The sequence below is a fragment of the Talpa europaea genome, assembly GCF_964194135.1.
Source record: "Talpa europaea genome assembly, chromosome: 1".
NCBI classification, from domain to species: domain Eukaryota; kingdom Metazoa; phylum Chordata; class Mammalia; order Eulipotyphla; family Talpidae; genus Talpa; species Talpa europaea.
Window position 1 is genome coordinate 4826526 of NC_140073.1, and position 18073 is coordinate 4844598.

General features: G+C 64.9%; 1 protein-coding gene across 15 annotated transcripts in view; it reads left to right on the top strand.

Annotated features, from left to right (window-relative positions):
- NRXN2 (neurexin 2) overlaps window positions 1-18073 on the top strand; it is a gene marked incomplete at both ends in the record, with an annotated part of 84090 nt that overhangs the window by 53607 nt on the left and 12410 nt on the right. For 10 of the 15 annotated variants that reach the window (XM_084252542.1, XM_084252545.1, XM_084252543.1 and 7 more), the window contains 4 exons: window positions 6228-6409; window positions 10342-10513; window positions 13623-13712; window positions 16734-17059. In XM_084252542.1, the coding sequence (XP_084108668.1) occupies window positions 6228-6409; window positions 10342-10513; window positions 13623-13712; window positions 16734-17059 (770 nt within the window). The remainder of the gene's footprint in view (window positions 1-6227; window positions 6410-10341; window positions 10514-13622; window positions 13713-16733; window positions 17060-18073) is intronic. The other 5 variants (XM_084252535.1, XM_084252544.1, XM_084252538.1 and 2 more) reach the window with 1 other exon arrangement.

An 18073-nucleotide genomic window follows, 5' to 3' on the forward strand; every position in this document is an offset into this window, starting at 1 on the left:
CCCCCCGCCCCGTCCCATCTCTGCCCGCTGCACCCCACCTTCGCCGCGGGCCCCGCGCCCCTTCCTCCCGCGTTCCTCCCCGGCCCCCCACCCCCCCGCCCTCCCGGGCCCCTTCCCCAGCTCGGGGTCCTCCACACCCGCGCCGCGGCCCTGCCCCCCCCCCCGTCCGAGCAGCTCCCTGCCCTCCCCCCTCCGAGCAGCTCCCGCGTCCGGGGCCCCCCCACTGCGTCCAGTGTCTCTCCCCTCCCCGCACCTGCCCCCCCAGCTCCCCGCACCTGCCCCTCCAGCTCCCCGCACCTGCCCCCCAGCTCCCCGCACCTGCCCCCCAGCTCCCCGCACCTGCCCCCCCAGTTCCCCATACCTGCCCCCCCAGCTCTTCTCACCTGCTCCCCCAGCTCCCCTCACCTGCTCCTCCAGCTCCCTGCACCTGCCCCCCAGCTCCCCACACCTGCCCCCCAGCTCCCCACACCTGCTTCCCCAGCTCCCCGCAACTGCCCCTCCAGCTCCCTGCACCTGCCCCCCAGCTCCCCACACCTGCCCGCCCAGCTCCCCGCACTCCCAAACCAGGCTCCGGCCACCCCCCAGGCCCCACCGCCCCTTCCCGCACCCCCCACTCTCTGTCTCCTGCCCCCCAGCCCCTGACAACTTTCCATCTCAAAACCGAGCTCCCCTCCCCCTCCGGCCCGCAGCCGGTCCTTTCTGACCCTCTCTCCGCCCTTCTCACCTCCCAGCCCATCTCCTGTCTTCACCTCTGAGACGTGCTCCCTGCTCCCCTCTGTTCCTGCCTCGTCCGTCCTGTCCTCCATGTTCCGTGCCCCCAGCACCGCACCCCGTGCTTCCCGTCTCTGTCTCCCCGCCGCCTCCCTTTGCTCTCCTGACCCCTCACCTGCTAGTTCACCGCCGGCCTGGCAGGCCCCTCGGCCTGTCCCGCCCTCACATGCCAGGGCCAAGTTCCGCCCCTCCCCCCCAGAGCCCCCCAGCCCCTGGCCTTCCACTGAGCCCCCTTCTCACTTCCCTTCCGCGCGCGCCCCGGCCACCTCCCGCTCTGACCTGGCCGCCCCCACCCCCACCCCCACCCCCCATCCCTGGATCCCGTCCCGCAGCCGCCGCTCCACTGACTGCCCCAGCGCCTGCATCACCTCCCATCTGTCCCTCCGCAGGCCTGTCCTGCCCTCCCGTGCCACAGTTCCGCCATCACCCCCACTGGGCCCTCTGCCCTCCCCAAGCTCCCTTCCCCTTTGATCTGGACCCCCCACCTCCTCTCCCCACTGGGCCTTCACCGCTCTCCACTCAGCGCCCTGGTGCCTCCAGTCTCTGCCCTTCCCCACGTCCTGTTCTGTCCTGTTCTGTCCGCCCATCACCTCCTTTGTTGACTCCACGCTGCCTCCCTGGTCTCCCGTGTCTGCTTCACTCCCCCTCCGTGCCCCCACGGCCTCCCCTTTCTGCGCTCACCTTGTCTGTTGTCTGTCTGTCCATTCTTGCCTCCCCCCTTTGCGCCCCCATATCACTTCCAACTTTCCAGCCCTTTCTGTCCTTTTCTCCCGCTGCTGCTCTGTCTCCTCTCCATGCCTCTACTTTCTCTTCGCCCAGTTCCCAGCAGCGGCCCTTCCACCCCGTCTTTCTTGTCTTCAGTCCTTGCTCTGTCTTCCCAGCACGATGCCCCTGTCTGGCCGCTGCCTAGCTGGGATCCTCCCTGCACCCCAACTTGCTCCCAGTCCTCACTTGCTTCTCCCCATGAGCTCTGGCCCATGGAGGCCCTTGCTGCTCCCAAAGGGTCTCCGATAGGACATGGTCTTCTTGGGCCATGAGGAGAGGCGCAACGCAGTGACAGAGGGAAGGGGACCGGGGGTACAGGGGAGACTGTTAGGGGGTGAAGAGGAGAGCAGGTGAAAGGGGAAGGGACTGGAGGGAGCTGCCCTTGTAGCTGAGCAGACAGGCAGGAGCTGAAGGCAGGATGCAAAGGGCTGGCGAAGGAGGAGAGAATGTGGGGACATAGCCTTGGGGCACAGGGACTTCCGGAACAGTAGCATTGGGGTGGCCTCAGACATGGCCGTCCCCTTGCAGTGCAGAGGAGAAAAACAGCCACAGAGGGACACGGTGGCTGCCCAGTGCCAGTGGGAGGCAGAGGAGGGGCTGGAAGGTGCTGCAGGACGGTTTGGGGAGGTGGTGGCCCCTGAGACGGCAGCCCCAGGGGGTCAGGGAGGTGAGAGGAGGAGGCGGGTCAAAGGGCAGCTGAGTAGCAAGGAAGCCCCCGCTGCCTTAACCATGGCGGAGGCGCGGGATGGACTTCTCTTGGCCCTCTTGCTTGACTAGAGGGAGAGGCAGCTTGGGGGGCCTTTGTGGGCCAGGGGAGACCTTCCCTCTCCACCCCAGCATCTCCCCAGTGTCCTCAGAGTGGGGGGGCCTCTCCTGCATCTGCTTCCCTACCTGCCTGCTCATAGCTCTCTCCTTCCTGTCCATCCCCTCCTCCCTTGGCCCCCCACCCCGCCCCCTGTTACATCAAAGCCCTACAGACCTGCCAGACACCCACTCACACTCCTGCCCCTGATGTCGGCCTGGGCCTGGGAGCACCAGTCTACCTGGGTCTCCTAAAAATGGCCCAAGGGGTGACACTTTCCAGTCCTTGACCTCAATTCTGGTTGCAGCGTGCTCAGGGGAGGCCGTTTCAGCCCCTGGCCTTCACTCTGGTACCCCCTGAAGCCAGGAATGGTGGGGTCCGTCCCAGCTCCCTTCTGAGTCAGTGGCTCCCAGGGCTTCTGGCAGTCCTAGAGGAGGCTGGCGTGGACGTTGATTCTGGATATGGGCGTGTGAACTTGGATGGTTTATGGCCAAGAATGGCCAAGAGGAGAGGAGGGGCACTGTTCTGGGATTCTGGACGGAGAGTGAACTGAGGCCAGTGGCCTGGGTCCGAGGGGTCCTCCTGGCGGCTGGGGAGGGCCCAGGTACGAAGGGCTCCTGTGGGCTGTGGGCACGGGGGCTGCGCGGTCTGGACTGTGCAGGGCGTCTGGTCCTCTCTTGACTGTCGCTCTCCCAGGAGATCTCGGTCCTGGCATGTGACGCTGCAGCAGGCCGCCGGGGCTGCCCGCCCATGTCACCTGGGGTCATGGCTGCATGTGTGGCTTTTTACATGGGTTCACGGTGCTGTTTGGGTCTGGGTCAGCAAGTCATTATGTGTTCTGGAAGGCAGAGGTGTGGGCGCTGCGCGGATCATTCTGAGTGTTGACTGGATCAGTGAATTCTGGGTCCGGGCGGCATGGAGGGGCCTTGTGTGTGGGCACAAGGCCGGCCTTCCGGTGGCGGGCACCGGGGCCCGGGCGCCATGTGTGGACCGGGCTCTCGGCCGCCGCCCCCTGGGGTGCTGGAGCTGGACGTGGCTCACGATGTCTTCTGGGGAGGTCAAAGCAGTGGACCCGGCCCCCCTCGGACAGCCTTCTGGGCCTTGGCTGGAGCCTTTCCCGGACGTTTCTGAGGTTCTAGCTGCGGCGTCCGGCCGGGAGTCCTGCGGCCAGTGGCGAGGGCAGCTGGCGGGGTGAGGGGGCCCCCCCGGAGCCCGCGGCCGTGGGGGGGGGTGAGCCGGGCCTCCCCGGGGTGATTATCGCCGCCCCAGCCAATGAACTGTCCATCCTGCGTCTCTCCTGCCCAAGGGGTGTCTGTCCGCGGGTGCCCCCCCCCCCACACCGTAACAAACGCCCTCGGGCCTGACGCGCCCGCCTGGGGTAATGAGCGGCTGCAGCGCGCGAGCAGCGGGGGGTACATCCCGGGGGGAGGCCCCGCCGCGCAGGGCCCCGCCGGGGCTGGGGGGGCGGAGCGCAGGGGCGCCCGGGGCCCCCCGGGCCGGCGGGCGGGGCCGGTGCCGTCTGCTCCTCCCGTCGGGTCCCCCGTCCTCCCGCTGCCCCGGCGCCGCCGAGCTGCCGGCCTCGGGCCCCCTCCGCGCCGCCGCGCCCGGGGCCGCCTCTCCCGCCGCGTCTTTGTGCGCAGGGGTGGGGCGGGCAGGGGGCGGCACCGCCTGGGGGTGGGCCTGGGGGTGGGCTCTGCGGGGCGGCGCCCCGGGACGTGTGGGCTCTGAGCCCCGCGGTCGGGCTGCCCCGCCGCCCCGCCGTGCATCCCGGGCTCCCTCCAGGAGAGGGGCTGCCCGCACCCCCGGGTGCGACAGTGAGGAGAAGGCGCCCCCTCTCTCCTGGCCCCCGAGACTGGGGAGCAGGCGCCTGGGAGATGGGGCTTGGGTCCTGCTCCGAGGCAGGAGGGACGAGAAACGCAATAGGCCCCTGTCCTCCCAGGGGGCGCAGAGGCGGGACAGGGGTGTGTGGAGGAAGGTCAGCCTCTCTGCTCCCCGGCCCCCCCCCCCCCATTTGGACGTGCAGCTTGTGAGTGGAGGGGGGAAGGGAGGACCCTGGGTATTGCAGTTGCCATGGAAACAGCCGATTTTCCAGCGTGCTGCAGTGTTGGGAGAGACTGTGCCGCGAGGCCTAGCCAGCTCCTCCTTCCGGCCCCTGCCCCTTCCAGTCAGGTGACCCGCCGCGGTGGGGGTGCCACTCGCTGTGTACCCCAGTCCTGCCCAACTCTCCACCCCAATCTTGGGGCCCCATCCCGAGGGCTGAATCTTCACCCTGGGACCTGAGGAGACCCACAGGTGAAGGCACACCTGGCTCTGGAGGGACAGAGCCGAGCTCCTCTTAGGGGGTGCTCCCCCGGGGCTGGGCGGAGATGCCAGTTATTAGACATCCAGGCGGTTCTTTCTGGTAGGCCCCGCCCCGGGCTGGGGACGGGACAAGGAGGGCCTTGATGGCAGGTGTGCCCCCTCTGGGCCACTGCCTCTCACCGGCCCCCCAGGCCACAGGCCTCCCCTCTCCCCTTGCTCCCCGGCCCGCAGAGGGTAGCTCCCTCCACGGCTCTCAGGAGTCCCCACTTCTTTGGGGCCTAAGAGCTTCCTGGGATAGAGCCCCTTCTCCCTGACTGCCTGAAGGATCATGGGGTTCCCAGCCCCACCGTGTGGAGGGCCGTCTTGCTGAGCAGGGTGCCTCCCGCCCTGAACCCTCCCACCACCAGGGCCCCCCTTTTCTCCCAGCCTGCTCCAGGCCTTGCCCTCGGGCCCCAACTGCTCCTCTCTCTGGATAAGTCCTCCCTGCAGCCCCTCTTCCCCCACCCCCAGAAGCGCTCTGAGAGGAGTAGTTAGTGGGTAATTATTTAATTAAACATTTTATGAATCTCATCTGCTCCATTTATGTTCTAAAGAATGCAAGATTGTTCTCTTCCCTTCTGCGAGGGCCCCAGAGTACTACTCGTCCTCCCCGGCCTCCCAGACAAGCTCCCTTCCCGGAAACTGGGTGACCAGCCCCCCACCCCCACCCCCAGGGAGCCCAGTCAGCCGCAGGAGGGAACATGGCGACTAATGGGGTTTATTTTGGGGCTGAGATCGTTAGGGACCTCACACCCGCCCCCGGCAGCCGGATGGCGATGAGGAGACAAGGGGGAGAGGGTGGGGTGGGGGAGGCGGGGAGAGGCAGCCTTCGCTTCTGGCTCCTACTCTCCTGCTTTCTCTCACCTACACCTCTCCCTCTGTCCCTCTGCCCATCTGTCTCTGCCTCCTTCCTCCCGCTCAGTCTCTCTGCCCCCCCCCCCCCGCCCGTCTTTCAGGCCGGGCTCCAGGACCCCCTGCTTTGGGACCCAGGCCCCAGGCCGCCCCCTCGTTGGGGGTGGGAGCTGGGCGGCCTGGCGGGGCCCAGGAGGGGGCGGGGCAGGTGCTGGAGGGGCGCCAGCCTGCGGCGGTGAGTCAGACCTGCTGCCTCCCGCACCGCCAGGGGTCCCTTTCGCCTCGGTGAGCGCGCTCGCCAGGCCCTCCTGAAGCGCCCCCGAATCGCTCACCTTCACCAGCCCTGGGCAAGTGCTCTGGGCAGGCCGGCTCCCCGTCCCCGCCTCCTTCCTGCCCCCAAACTCTTCCCTCTTCTCGCTCCCTTGCCGCTCTCCCTGGGCGCTCTCTGCCGCCCTCCAGTCCCTCTCCGTGTTGCTGTAATTAAGGCTGGAATTCTCCACGAGGCAGCTGCATCTGTCTGTGCGCGCGCTCGGCCCGCACCCGGCCCCCGCCTGCCAACTGTTCCCGGGGCTGCGGGCGCGGGGCGCTGTGGTCGCCCCGCTGAACCTGGGCCCCCGAATTCTGGTGGTGGCCCCCGGAGACCTGCTGACCTGGCCTCCTCATGTCTTCTGTCCCTCTCTCCCTCTCCTCTCTGCAGCTGGGACCACATATATCTTCGGCAAGGGGGGGGCGCTCATCACCTACACGTGGCCTCCCAATGACCGGCCCAGCACGAGGATGGACCGCCTGGCCGTGGGCTTCAGCACGCACCAGCGGAGCGCCGTGCTGGTGCGGGTGGACAGCGCCTCCGGCCTCGGGGACTACCTGCAGCTGCACATCGTAAGCACCCAGGGCCCGCCCGGCCCCCAGCCTCCTGGCCCCAAGGCCATCCAGTGCCCGCAGTTGCCCTGGGATCAGCACCTCGTCTTTCCCTCTGGGGTTCCTGCTCCCCGCTGGAGGAGTCTCCCAAGCAGCTTAGCCTCTCAGGCCCCCTCCCCGGCTGGTCACTCACGGAGCGACACCATCAGTGTCCTCTGCCCCCCCAGCGCTGCCGCCAGGGGCCCTTTGAAGGGCCGTTCTCTTGCAGCCGGGGAAGGGTCCCCACACTGACCCCCAGGTTGTGCCCTTTCACTCCGGGACACTGTCCCGCGCCTGTTCCTGCCCTTCCTCCTGGAGCCTCCCCCGCCCCCTCAGGCAGCTTCTAGACTGAGCCGTCCATCCCGTTCCTGCCCCTGCTCTGCCCTTGACCTCTTCCTGTGACCGCGCGGTCCTTCCTGCCGCCCCCTTCCCCTGCCTCCTCTACACCCCCACCTCTGACCCAGCCCCACGCCCCCACCCTGACTGCCACCCCGCAGCTGTCTGCGCCCAGTCCCGCTCCTGCCCCAGGCCCTTTCCCCCACCGGGACTTCTGCCCCTTCCCTGCCCCGCCCGGCTCCTCTCCTGCACACGTTTCACCCAACGCCTTTGTCCCCTACCCGTCCTAGTCCTGCCCCACGCCCTTGACCCTGGCCTGCTCCATTTCAGGTCTGCTCTCAGCCCCCGTCTCGCATTCCTGACCCCTGGGCTCTGATCTCAAGCTCCATTTCCCATGGAGCACCCCACACGCTGACCCCCAGCTGGGGCCCCTGAGCGGGGAGGGCCGAGCGGGCTGGCCAGGCTGTGCGCTGGAAGGTCTTCATGGGACCCTGGACGGGGAGCCCCACGGGAAGCCTGGCTTGTTTGGCTCCTGCCCTCTGTTGGGACGCAGGCTGCTGGCCCCGAAGAGACAGCTCGTTGGGGCTCGCACTGCACACCCCTCCCCCGTGCCCGGCGCGCAGGAGGCCGAGGGAGATGGCCAGCGAGCAGAGGGAGCCGGAGTGCACGTGGCCTCTGAGGGGCGGATGGGCAGGCCAGGCAGGGACGCAGATAGGACAGGGGCGCAGGGCAAAGCGCACGAGCGCTGGACGTTGTCGGGGCGGGGCGACCGCGAGGGGCTGGGTGCGTGGGAGTGTTGGGAGTGGCTGTGGGGCTGTGGGGACCCCGAGAGAGGGCCCTCCGGCTGCGCGTGCCTCTGTGTGTTTCCCGGCTGAGCGGTGGCTGCTGCGGTTTCCGCCTCCTGACCCCATGTGGCAGGCGTGGCTGGCGTTCTGGGGCTCCCGGCCCTCTGGGTGGGGGTCAGGGCTGCGCTCCCTTGCCCCTTTGCCACGAGAGGCTACGTGTGACTTTGGAGCCCATGGTTTTGGCCCCGACTCCCAGCTGCTTCCTTGCTGCCTCTGTGCCGCCACCCCCCTCTCTGAGCCTCGGTCTGCTCCTCTGGGCGCAAGGGGCTGGGAGGTTTCTGAGAGCATATCCCGGGGAAATGCTCCGCACATCGCCCGGCCTGTAGCGCGCGCTGCGCCAGGGAGCGTCCCGTCAGCAGTGTGGCGGGCGGTCTGGGTCTGTGCGCCTGTTGGTTCAGGGGACAGGGCTCCCCTGGTGCTGAGGAGACAGGGTAGGAGGATCAGGGCGCAGAGAGTCTCCTCCTTTGCCCCCAGAGAGAGTCTCCTCCAGCCCTACGCGGTGCAGGGTTGTGGAGGTGTCGGGGCTTACAGAAGGCAAGGCGAGGAGGTGGAGCCTGGCGAGGCTGGGGGGCTCCGGAGGAAGTGTGGGAGCCCCGAGAAAGGCCCCCCGTGAGGGGGGAGAGGGCCCCAGACAGGCTGAAGCCCCCTGGGGCGGCCCCCCAGCCCCTCCTCCCCAGGTGACACATCAGCTCCCACCACAGCGTCATTAGCAGCTCTCAGAGAGCGGGGAGGCGGCAGCAAAATAAGAGAAAAGCAATTTGACGTTTCTAATAAAGCGTCGCTCCACTTTGCCAAATTAATTTTGACTCCCATAATTATTTGCTGTAGGAGCGGCCGCGTTCTCCCCACCGCCGCCTAATGAGGTAATTGGGGAATTAGGAATTAATGACTTTAACAGAAGTGACAACTGACTTCAGTCGGGAGCAGCTCTGGGAGCTGCTGCTCCCCCGGAGTGCAGGGCGGTGCCTCCTAGGAAACCCAGGCGTCCTGCGCCAGCTGCCCCTGCTGGCCCACCGCTGCGGCTGCGCCTCCCCTTGACCATGTGCTGAGCCCCGGGGAGGGGGACCCCTCAGAGGCGGCCAGGGGCTGATGCTATTCTGGGTGGTGTTATTACTAACAATAGTATGGAGGAGCCTCAACTGTTCCCCTTCACGTGCGTGGGGAGCTGATCACCCTGTCTCCCCGGGATGTTGTCAGTCTGTGGGTGGTGGGTAGGTGGGGTTTGCTAGTACGCCGCAGGCAGCCCAGCCTCAGTTTCCCAGCTCCAGCTGAAGAGAGATGCTGCCTGCATGTGTGACTCTGTGTGGCTTCCCCAGGTGCCGGAGGCGGGGAGAACGGGAACCACAAGTGGGGAATGGCCGGGGTGCAGGCCTCCAGGGCCCTCCCCCTGTGCCACCCAGCTTCTCGGCCTTAGAAGCAGGAGGTGGCCCCGCGGAGTGGGTCTGCACGTCCAGGCCAGGCTGGGCCATCTTGCAGGAAACCCCCTGGGGTGTAACACTTTCTGTGATGATCTGGATCCCAGTGACTGTGGGGACCCAGGAGGCTGTGTGCAGGTGCTGCTGGGAGAGGAATAGTGGGACGAGCGCTGGCTTCTCTGGACCCTTTGGGTCAGGAAGACAGGTTGACCTCACTAGTCTGTTACATCACTCCCCACCCACGGTGGCTGGAGTCAGTGTCTCCCCAGACTAGCAGGCCAGCAGGAGAGAGCATGGTTTTGGAGTCAGGGTATAGGGGTTGAATTCTGGGGTTCCTTTCTCACAAGCTGTGTGGCTTGGGGGGTGTTACTAAACCTCCCTAAATCTAAATTTCCTCCTCAATGATACGGGGGTGCTTTTAGCTTCCTTAGAGGGGTGCTGGGGCAGGCAGTGTCTAGAGAGCACACATACAAAGCACCCACAGAGGGTCTGTCCGCCATGTTTCAGGGGTTTGGGCACCCATGATGGGGCTCTTCCTGGCTGGCTTCTACAGGGCTCCCCACATAGGCCCTGTCCAGAGCCCGGTCCTTGAGGTTGCTCAGAACTTTGCTTCCCTTTGCCAGGCCTCAGCTCCCTGCCAGTCCTCCCCAGCCCCACCCTCGAGTCCCACCGCCCCATGCTCCCCTTCTAGTAAATCCAGGGTAGTCTGTCTTTCTCTTCCCATGCCCGCACCCCTCAAACAGGCTCCCTGCCCCCACCTCCACGACGCCCCTTGACTGCAGAGCGGCTGCCCCCACACTCACGCCTGACCTTTGTGAGGCCTGACAGACCCCCAGGAAGTAGCTATGCCCTGGGGTCCCCCCCACACCCCGGGGCTGAGGCGGGACTGCGCTGCTCCGGTGGGGACGCAGGCGGGGCCTGGCTCCACTCCGGAGACGTCCCCGTGGCGGTCACTCAGGCAGGTCTGGCCCTCTGGGTCGCCCAGACCGGGGCCCTGGGAATGTTTGTCACTGTTCCGGCCAGACCAAGAGAAAGGCAGGCGCGGCTCCCGGGGCTCCGGGTCAGGCTCTCACCACCGAGGCTGCCCCGGCCTCGAGCGCCTCGGCTGCGGCCATGGGGTCTGCTCCTGGGGCGGGGGGGGGGGGCAGTTCCGCGCCCCCGCCGCCTCCCCAGGCGCCTGCACAGGCCGCGGGGGGGGGCGGGGGGACGGGAGGTGCAGCGGCAGCGCCGGCCGGGGGTGGGGGTGGGGGTGGGGTGGGGGCCCCAGAAGGGTGCGCGGTGGCCCTGCCGGCGGCTGACGCCCGCGCGCTGTCCCCAGGACCAGGGCACCGTGGGCGTGATCTTTAACGTGGGCACGGACGACATCACCATCGACGAGCCCAACGCCATCGTGAGCGACGGCAAGTACCACGTGGTGCGCTTCACTCGAAGCGGCGGCAACGCCACGCTGCAGGTGGACAGCTGGCCGGTCAACGAGCGCTACCCGGCAGGTAGGCGGCGCGGGCGCGGAGGCGGGGCGGGGCGGGGCCGGGAGGCGGGGCGGCCGCTGATAGGAACGCGGCCGGGGGCGGGGCGGCCGCTGATAGGTGCGCGGCCGGGGAGGCGGGGCCAGGAGGCGGGGCGGCCTCTGATAGGAGCGCGGCCGGGGAGGCGGGGTCACGCAGAGAGGCTTCCGGTCGGGGGCGGGGCGCACCGCAGGAAAGGCGTGGCCTGTGGGGGCGTGGCCTGTGGGGCGGGGCTAAAGGGTGACGCCGGGGCGGGGCGAAGCGGTGGTCTGGGTTGGGGGGTTGGTCAGCTGGGGGGCGGGGCCGGAGCTGAGCAGGGGAGGCTGCAAGGCCAAGGTCCAGTTTGGGGGGTGGGGAGGGGAGGAGGGAGGGTGGAGGTAGGGAGTCTTACCTGGCTGGGGAAGGGATGGATTTAGAAATGAGGAACAGGCAGAAGCCAGGAGGCAGAGGCAGAACCCAGTGGGGAGGATCAAGAAGTAACCGGGCGGCACCTTGGCAAGGAGGGCCGTTCCCAAGGGCAGAGCCAAGGGCTGTACCAAGCGCAAGTTGAAGACACATCTTAGGAGATCTCGAAGGGAAGTCACCACGAAGGTCCAGAGGAAAGGCCCCCCGTGGCTCATGGGGTCGGGACATGAGAGGGAGACAAATAGGGTCTCTGTTTTCAGAGTGGAAAATAGGGTCAGTGCGTTTAACAAACCTGCGTGAGAACACACTAGGCGTCCGGCCTGAGGACACAGAGCAGGGCATGGCCCTCACTTGCCGGGAACTCCCAGCACGGGACTGCAGATGGGCCCAGTGCCGCTGTGGTTGGCCGGCTGAGGACAAACCAAGGCCTGGGAGCACAGGGAAGGATGGGGATGAGGACATGAAAGACAGGAGGAGATGGAGACTCTGCAAGATGCCGAGGGAGGCAGAGAGCAGCCTCTGAGCAAGAGGAAACCGGAGGAGTGATGGAGAGATAGGGAAATAGTTACTGACACATCAGCAAAGACCGGCGGCTCTCAGAGTGATGTGGAGAGATATATGGAGCCGCTGTTGTGTGGATGAGCCAGAGCCTGCGAGAGGAGAGGTGGACCCAGCTCTGGGAGGGAGAGGGCCCAGTGTGGGAGATAAAGAGGGAAAGGTGGAGAATCTGTGGGGGAGAACTGCAGAGACGTGGAGACACGGGCCAGGGACACTGCAGAGGCACATCCCTGGGGCTGCCTGAGGCAGCCGGAGCATCTGCAGCCTCTGCCCTCAGTTTTCAGTCTACCGGTCCCGCCAGAAGGGACAGTTGAGGTGGGGACAGGGAGCCTGCCTCAGGCTGGCTGAAGAGGGGTGTGGGCGGGACAGTGCAGGTGTGCACACCCCCGTGGGCCCCTGGGATAAAGATGCCCGTGGACACTCATAGCTCTCAGTCCTGGAGTTCTGTACCCAAACATTCTCTAGCAGCCCCTGGAGATAAAGAGAACCACATACACCCCTAATAAATATAGCAGCTGATGGACACACGGGCCAATCCCAGACACAGGACCACTGCACAGACTCATGGTCATCCATCCTATGCAGGGAAGGCAGGCCCTGGGGTCGCTCAAGTCCACAAAGGTGCCAGTGCTGAGTCCCTTTCCCCCCTGTCCCCCAGGGTGGGATGGCCTGTGCCACCTCTAATGGAACACAGAACACTGTTGGTCCCAGCCCTGCTGGGGGCCAGGTCCAGCCTTCATCTTTGTGTCCCCAGGACCAGGCACAGGGCAGCCACTCAAGAAGTGTTCGTTGAGTGACTAAATGAATACCAATCCATTTTTGACCTAAATAAACACAAGTGTCCTCAATCTGTAGGGAAGGCAGGTTTCGTCATCTAAGAAACACCGGCGGAGGCGCCTTCTTTGCACACGTGACACTGGGTGCTTGTTCATGGGAGGTGGACACAGGCAGGTGGGAGAGGGCACTGGTGCCCTGGGAGGTGGGAGGGGAAACCTTCTGCCCCACCCCTGCCCCCATGTACACGTTATTAAACAGCATGTAAGTGCTTTCAGTAGGAAGAGAGACCATATTCCAAAGGAAATGGTTTCCATTTTTACTGCTACAGACTCGGATCGCCCACAGCCCATGAGAGCAGGGAGGAGCACCCAGAACCCCCAGGCCCAGGACAGACCCCTCCCTACCAGACACACACAGACAGATGCATGCAGACACAGACATAGGTGGGTGCCCAGATGGGCGGGGAGGAGCATGAGGAGATAGGCTGTGGGGATGAGAGGGTGAGCGAGATGAGTGAGGGGGTTCAGAAGCTGCGCTGTCCCCCAGGGCAGCCGGGAGAGTCTGGGGGTCTTGTCAGGGAGCTGGGATGGGGAAGAGTGTGAGGTATGCCAGGCAGCGGCGGCTGGGGGTGCCTGCAGGGAAGAGAAGGGGTGGAAGAGGCGGTGAGGGGTGATGGTCTTAGTGTGCCTGTGAGACCGGGCGGGGCCAGGCTGGGAAGGCAGAAGTGACCTGAGCGCAGGGGGTGCTGGGGTGCCTGGGGGGGTATGGTGGAAGCCTGGTGGGGTCGGTGTGGGGAAGCTGGCGCTGAGCATGGAAGGTAAGGGGAGCTCAAAGGCGTGGAGAAGTGGCTTAAATCTCACTGTTAAACCTGTGCCGGGTCACCCCCTAAATGCCACATAAACCCCCGCTTAACCGGTCCCTCCCTTCTAAACCACCCTCTAAACCAGTCACCAGCCGGGCCGCTGAGGCCTCCCACCCCCTAACTTAAACCTGCTAAACGCCCCTCCTGGCCCCACCGCCCCCCTTTGGGAGGGGGAAGGAAGCAGGGCTCCAGCTTGAGCGCAGATAAACCCAGCTAACCTCTGCCCTCTGCCCTTCGGCTGCCTTTTCTTTCCCCCCTTTCCTTTCTCTGGTCCTCTTTTCTTTGGGGGGCACCTGCCCGGGGCGGGGCTGGCTCTGGCTGGGAGCCTGGGGGGGCGGCCTCGGGGCCCGGCTTCTCCTGCCGGGGTGGACGTTCCCCTTTCCGGTGGATGTTGCTGCTTTTACTCTGAGTCTCCGGAGAAACGCGTACTTGCTTTTCTGACTCCTTTGGACTTCGCCGCCTGAGAAACCTGTCTTTCTAAACTTTTCCAAGGAAACTTTGATAACGAGCGCCTGGCGATTGCTAGACAGAGAATCCCCTACCGGCTTGGTCGAGTAGTAGATGAGTGGCTGCTCGACAAAGGTAATTAACCAGAATTAATTAATTAATTAATTAATTAACTTTAAAAACACTATCTTAAAGGTGCAGAGCTCTCTCTTTCCCCATGGCCCGCCCCTAGTAAAGGGACGATTGTCCGCCCAGGGCCCTCCTTCCCCCGGGGTTGTGTGTTTTAGAGGGAGGGGGTGCTTCGGGGGCATGGGTGGGGGCTTTCCTAGGAGAGGGAGAGTCCTGGGTCTCCCTAAACTTGGGCCCCGCAGGCTGGGGCCGGGGGGGCAGGGAGCAGCCGAGGCCCAGGGCCAGCTCAGAGGTCTCCTGAAGGGCCAGCTGGGGGCTGCAGAGCATTGGGCCGGGAAGGCTTTGGGAAGCCAGAAATGCTGGTCGGAGGACCCCAAGAAGGCATCAGTGGCTTCCCCAGGGTCAGCTGAAGAGAAGAGGGAGTCTGGGGGCCTCAGATCCTACTGGAAAGACTCCCCCAAGAGAGTCATCAGGACCACGTTTCTGCGTTGGGCCCCTTCTGGTCCAGAAGGCCTTTTAGGAGCAGTGGAGACAGGGGGAGCCTAGAGGGGATGGGGAAGAGCTGGCCATCCCATTGGGGTGTCTGTGCCCGCAGGCTGGAGACAGGAAAGGAAGCATGGAGGCTGAATGAAGTGGGTGCTGCTGGGCGTGAGGGAGGCTGCTTGTCACCCCGTGAAGCTGGGGCCAAGGGCAAAGCCATCCCATTCCCTTTGGAGAAGGGGCGAGCTCTGTACCTCTAAGGCTAAACTCTAAGGGGGCAGTAGAACTGTTAAACCTCCACTAACCAGCTGATAACTGCTTTTAAATGTCCACTGGGGCCTTCCCCAATTAAAACCCCCAAATGTAATTTCCAGCCCCCCACACAGCCAGTGGGGACTAAACATGTTGCTAACCAGATGTGATAAATCCGTAACAGGACAAAAAGTTAAAGGGACTGTAATAGACATCGCTAAAACCTACAGCCCCAGCCACACTGGGCTGCCCTCTCCAGCGGGGCGAACTTTAACCCTTTGAGGAGTTCATGGCGGGTGGGGCCCCAGCCCGAGTTGGCTCAGGCTAGGCAGCTTCCGCTCCATCACTCAACTCCCTCTCCGGGCATCAGAGAGGCCAAGGGAGCAGCGTGGGCTGAGGCCAGGACAACTTGTGACCCCAAGGGTAGGAAGAGCTGGACAGGCCCCAGTGGGGGGGGATGGGTCCCTGGAGCAGGCCAGTGCTCCAGGGGGTGATTTGAAACCCCAGCTGTCCTCTAGCTGTGTGGCCCCGTTCTTGTTAGCCTCTGTCTCCTCTCGTAGAAAGTGAAGGGGGGCCTAGCTCAGTGTCCACAGCGTGCAGCAGGAGCACCCACCCAGTGCCTGGCCTGCCTGCGCCCTCCTCGGAAGCCAGGGTGGTGGATCCTCGCTCTGCCTACCTTGCGCGCAGTGGTGACAGGAAGACAGATGAGGTGAAGGAAGGAGCAGGAAGGAGAGAATGAGGCCTCCCGTTCCTGAAGGACTGTTCTGTGTCCTCCTGGCTTACGGGGGTGCTCGGCAGCTACTGACAGGCCCCGTGCTCCGCTCCCAAGCCGGCTGGTGAAACACAACTCTGGCCAGATGCTTCCCCATCAAGGCACCTGCAGTCCGATGGGTTTGGGGGTACAGAATCCATCTCTTCCTTGTGGAGGGGTGTGGGGACATCAGTTTGAGAAAGTCTCAGAGAAGGCCCTGCAGAAAGAAATGGGTGAAATGTTTGCCCCCCTGATGTCGCTTACCACCTTGAGCCCCCTCGTGGTCTCCCTCATAATCCTTAGCCTGGGGGTGGCCTCTAGACTCAGTGGTCCCAAGGGTCTCCTGTCTGACCTTCCAGCTGTCACTCATTAGTCCTCAGCCCTGTGGGCTCCTCCAGAAGGTTTGGGTTTCACAAGTTGGACTGTCCTCAACCCAGGCTTTGGGGGTAGAACTATGGGCACCTAACTCTAACCAGATCTCTAACGAGGCACTAACCAGAAGCTAACAAGGGCTAAGCCAGGTCTTAAACCCCCCAAGCACCAGCAGCTAAAGGTCTGGGGGAGCAGGGGACGACGTAGCAGTCCCTCTGCCCCTCTCCCCCCCAAAATAAGCAACGCCCAAACCAAAGTTAAATCTAAACTTAAACATAATAAATCTCTTTTCTAAAAAAACCAAAAAAAGCAACAAACTCAGAGGGTTAAACCGACCCCCAGATCCACTAAAACAAACAGAACGCCAAACCCCACCCAGGTGGGATTCTGAGGTGTAACTGCCAAGCGAGGAGTGAGATTGGAGCTGGAGTGGCTTTTTTTGGCTGTCAGCGAGCGAAGCAAGGTCCCTTTAACATTCCCCATCTCCGCTTGCACGTCCTGGCTGGGAGGAGGGCTGGCGCTGGGGCCCGAGGGAGGCCGCCAGGGAGGCCGAGACAGGGAGAGGGCGGAGGGATGAGGGCCTGGAGGTGCTGGGAGGGCCGACCAGGTGCGCCCGCCCCCCCCCACCGCCCCCTCCCCACGCCCGCGCGCCCGCCTCTGTTGGCCTCCCCTGCCCCGCACGCACTGACCGCTGGGCCTGGCAGTGGCCCATCCGGCCTCTGCCTCCTTGTCTCTCTGTTTGCTGCTTCCAGGGGCTCCATGGCTTGGGGCTGGGCACGGGGTGTGGGGTGTTTGGAGGAACAGAGGGAGAAGATGGGGATTAAACCGAGGGACAGAAAGAAGGGGGTCGCTGCCCCTGGAGCAGGAGCGGAGAGGGGTCGGGAAGGTCCCAGGCGTGAGTGGTGGGAGAGGGGGCAGCCCAGCTCCCTTTCCCACCCCAAGTGTGTCCTGGGGACCGTCCCCCGCGGCCCCCGCCTGGCTGGCTGAGGGGCTGTGGCTGATGGGCCTCTCCCTCTGGTGTCTGTCCTGTCCTTGCCCCCCCCTCCCCACTTGCTGGCTTCCGCCTCGACTCCTCTTCCCTCCCCTTGGCTCCTCTCCATCCTGCCTCTCCCTGTCTGGCCCCCCTCCATCTGCCCTTCTCTGCCTGTCACCCCGCCCCCCGCCCTCCCCAGGCCGCCAGCTGACCATCTTCAACAGCCAGGCTGCCATCAAGATCGGGGGCCGGGATCAGGGCCGCCCCTTCCAGGGCCAGGTGTCCGGCCTCTACTACAACGGGCTCAAGGTGCTGGCGCTGGCCGCCGAGAGCGACCCCAACGTGCGGACCGAGGGCCACCTGCGCCTGGTGGGGGAGGGGCCATCCGTGCTGCTCAGCGCGGAGACCACGGCCACCACCCTGCTGGCCGACATGGCCACCACCATCATGGAGACGACCACTACCATGGCGACCACCACCACGCGCCGGGGCCGCTCGCCCACGCTGAGGGACAGCACCACCCAGGTGAGGGCCCTCCCGTGGCAGGGGGCAGGACGGATGTCTGCACAGGACATGCCTGGTGGGAGCTGGGAGGCTGCTGGCCCGTGCTGCGGTCACTGGAGGGAGGGGCCAGGGTCTCCCCTTACAAAGCCACCCTTACCTAGTGACCAGGGCGCCATAGAGGTGGAGAGGCCATTCCCAGAGCTGAGGGGCAGAGTGGTACCCCAGCTGGACCAGGGAAGGCCACCCCGCCTGGTTGGGGGGCTGCTGGGCAGTGAGGGGGTGGGCAATACCAGGACAGCATTGCGGGCAGGGCCCGAGGGGCAGTAGGCCCAGGCAGCCCCTCTGCAGAGGCGGTTGGCGGCTACAAGCAGCTGCTCCTTGATGGCTGGTGTCCCCATAGTGGAGCGGCCTCCGGGGCGGGGGTGCTTGAGCAGGCACCACAGCCTCGCAGGCCTCAGCATCCCCCTCTTGTGCTTCCCAAAGGATGTCGGTGCTGATGGTTCCTGTGAGCACCCCCTACTGCTCAGATGTACCCCCTGGGTCAGCACAGGCCCCATGATTTGAATTTCTCTTCTTTTGCACCCAAGGGAGCCAAAGGGGAGGGTCCGAGAGCCTACAGCTGGGGATGAGGCGTCCCTGGGGCAGGACAGGCCTGACTTTGCTGGAGGCTGAGTTACGTGTTGTCACCCAAGGTGGCTGGCCTAAGAAGGTCCCTCACTCGCAGGCTGATCTCGCTGGAGGTCATCCTGCCCCCCCAAGCCACTTCTGGTCCCCTAGCCCAGAGCTGTTGGGCCTCTGGACCTGGAGGGACCTCTGTCCTCGCAGGATGGGAGAGGGGTCTGGGGGTGCCATGGGGATGTGGCCTACCCTTCTCCTACCAGCCTGCCATAAGCCTCTGTGATGGCAGGTGGGCTCTGAGGCTCCCATCTCTGCCAGCCTATGCTGCAGGGAGCCTGGATGGCAAGAGGGACAAATCTGAACCTCCTCCTCAGCCTTCGCTGCCAAGACAGTTGAGGGGTCCTGAATACCAGGCCT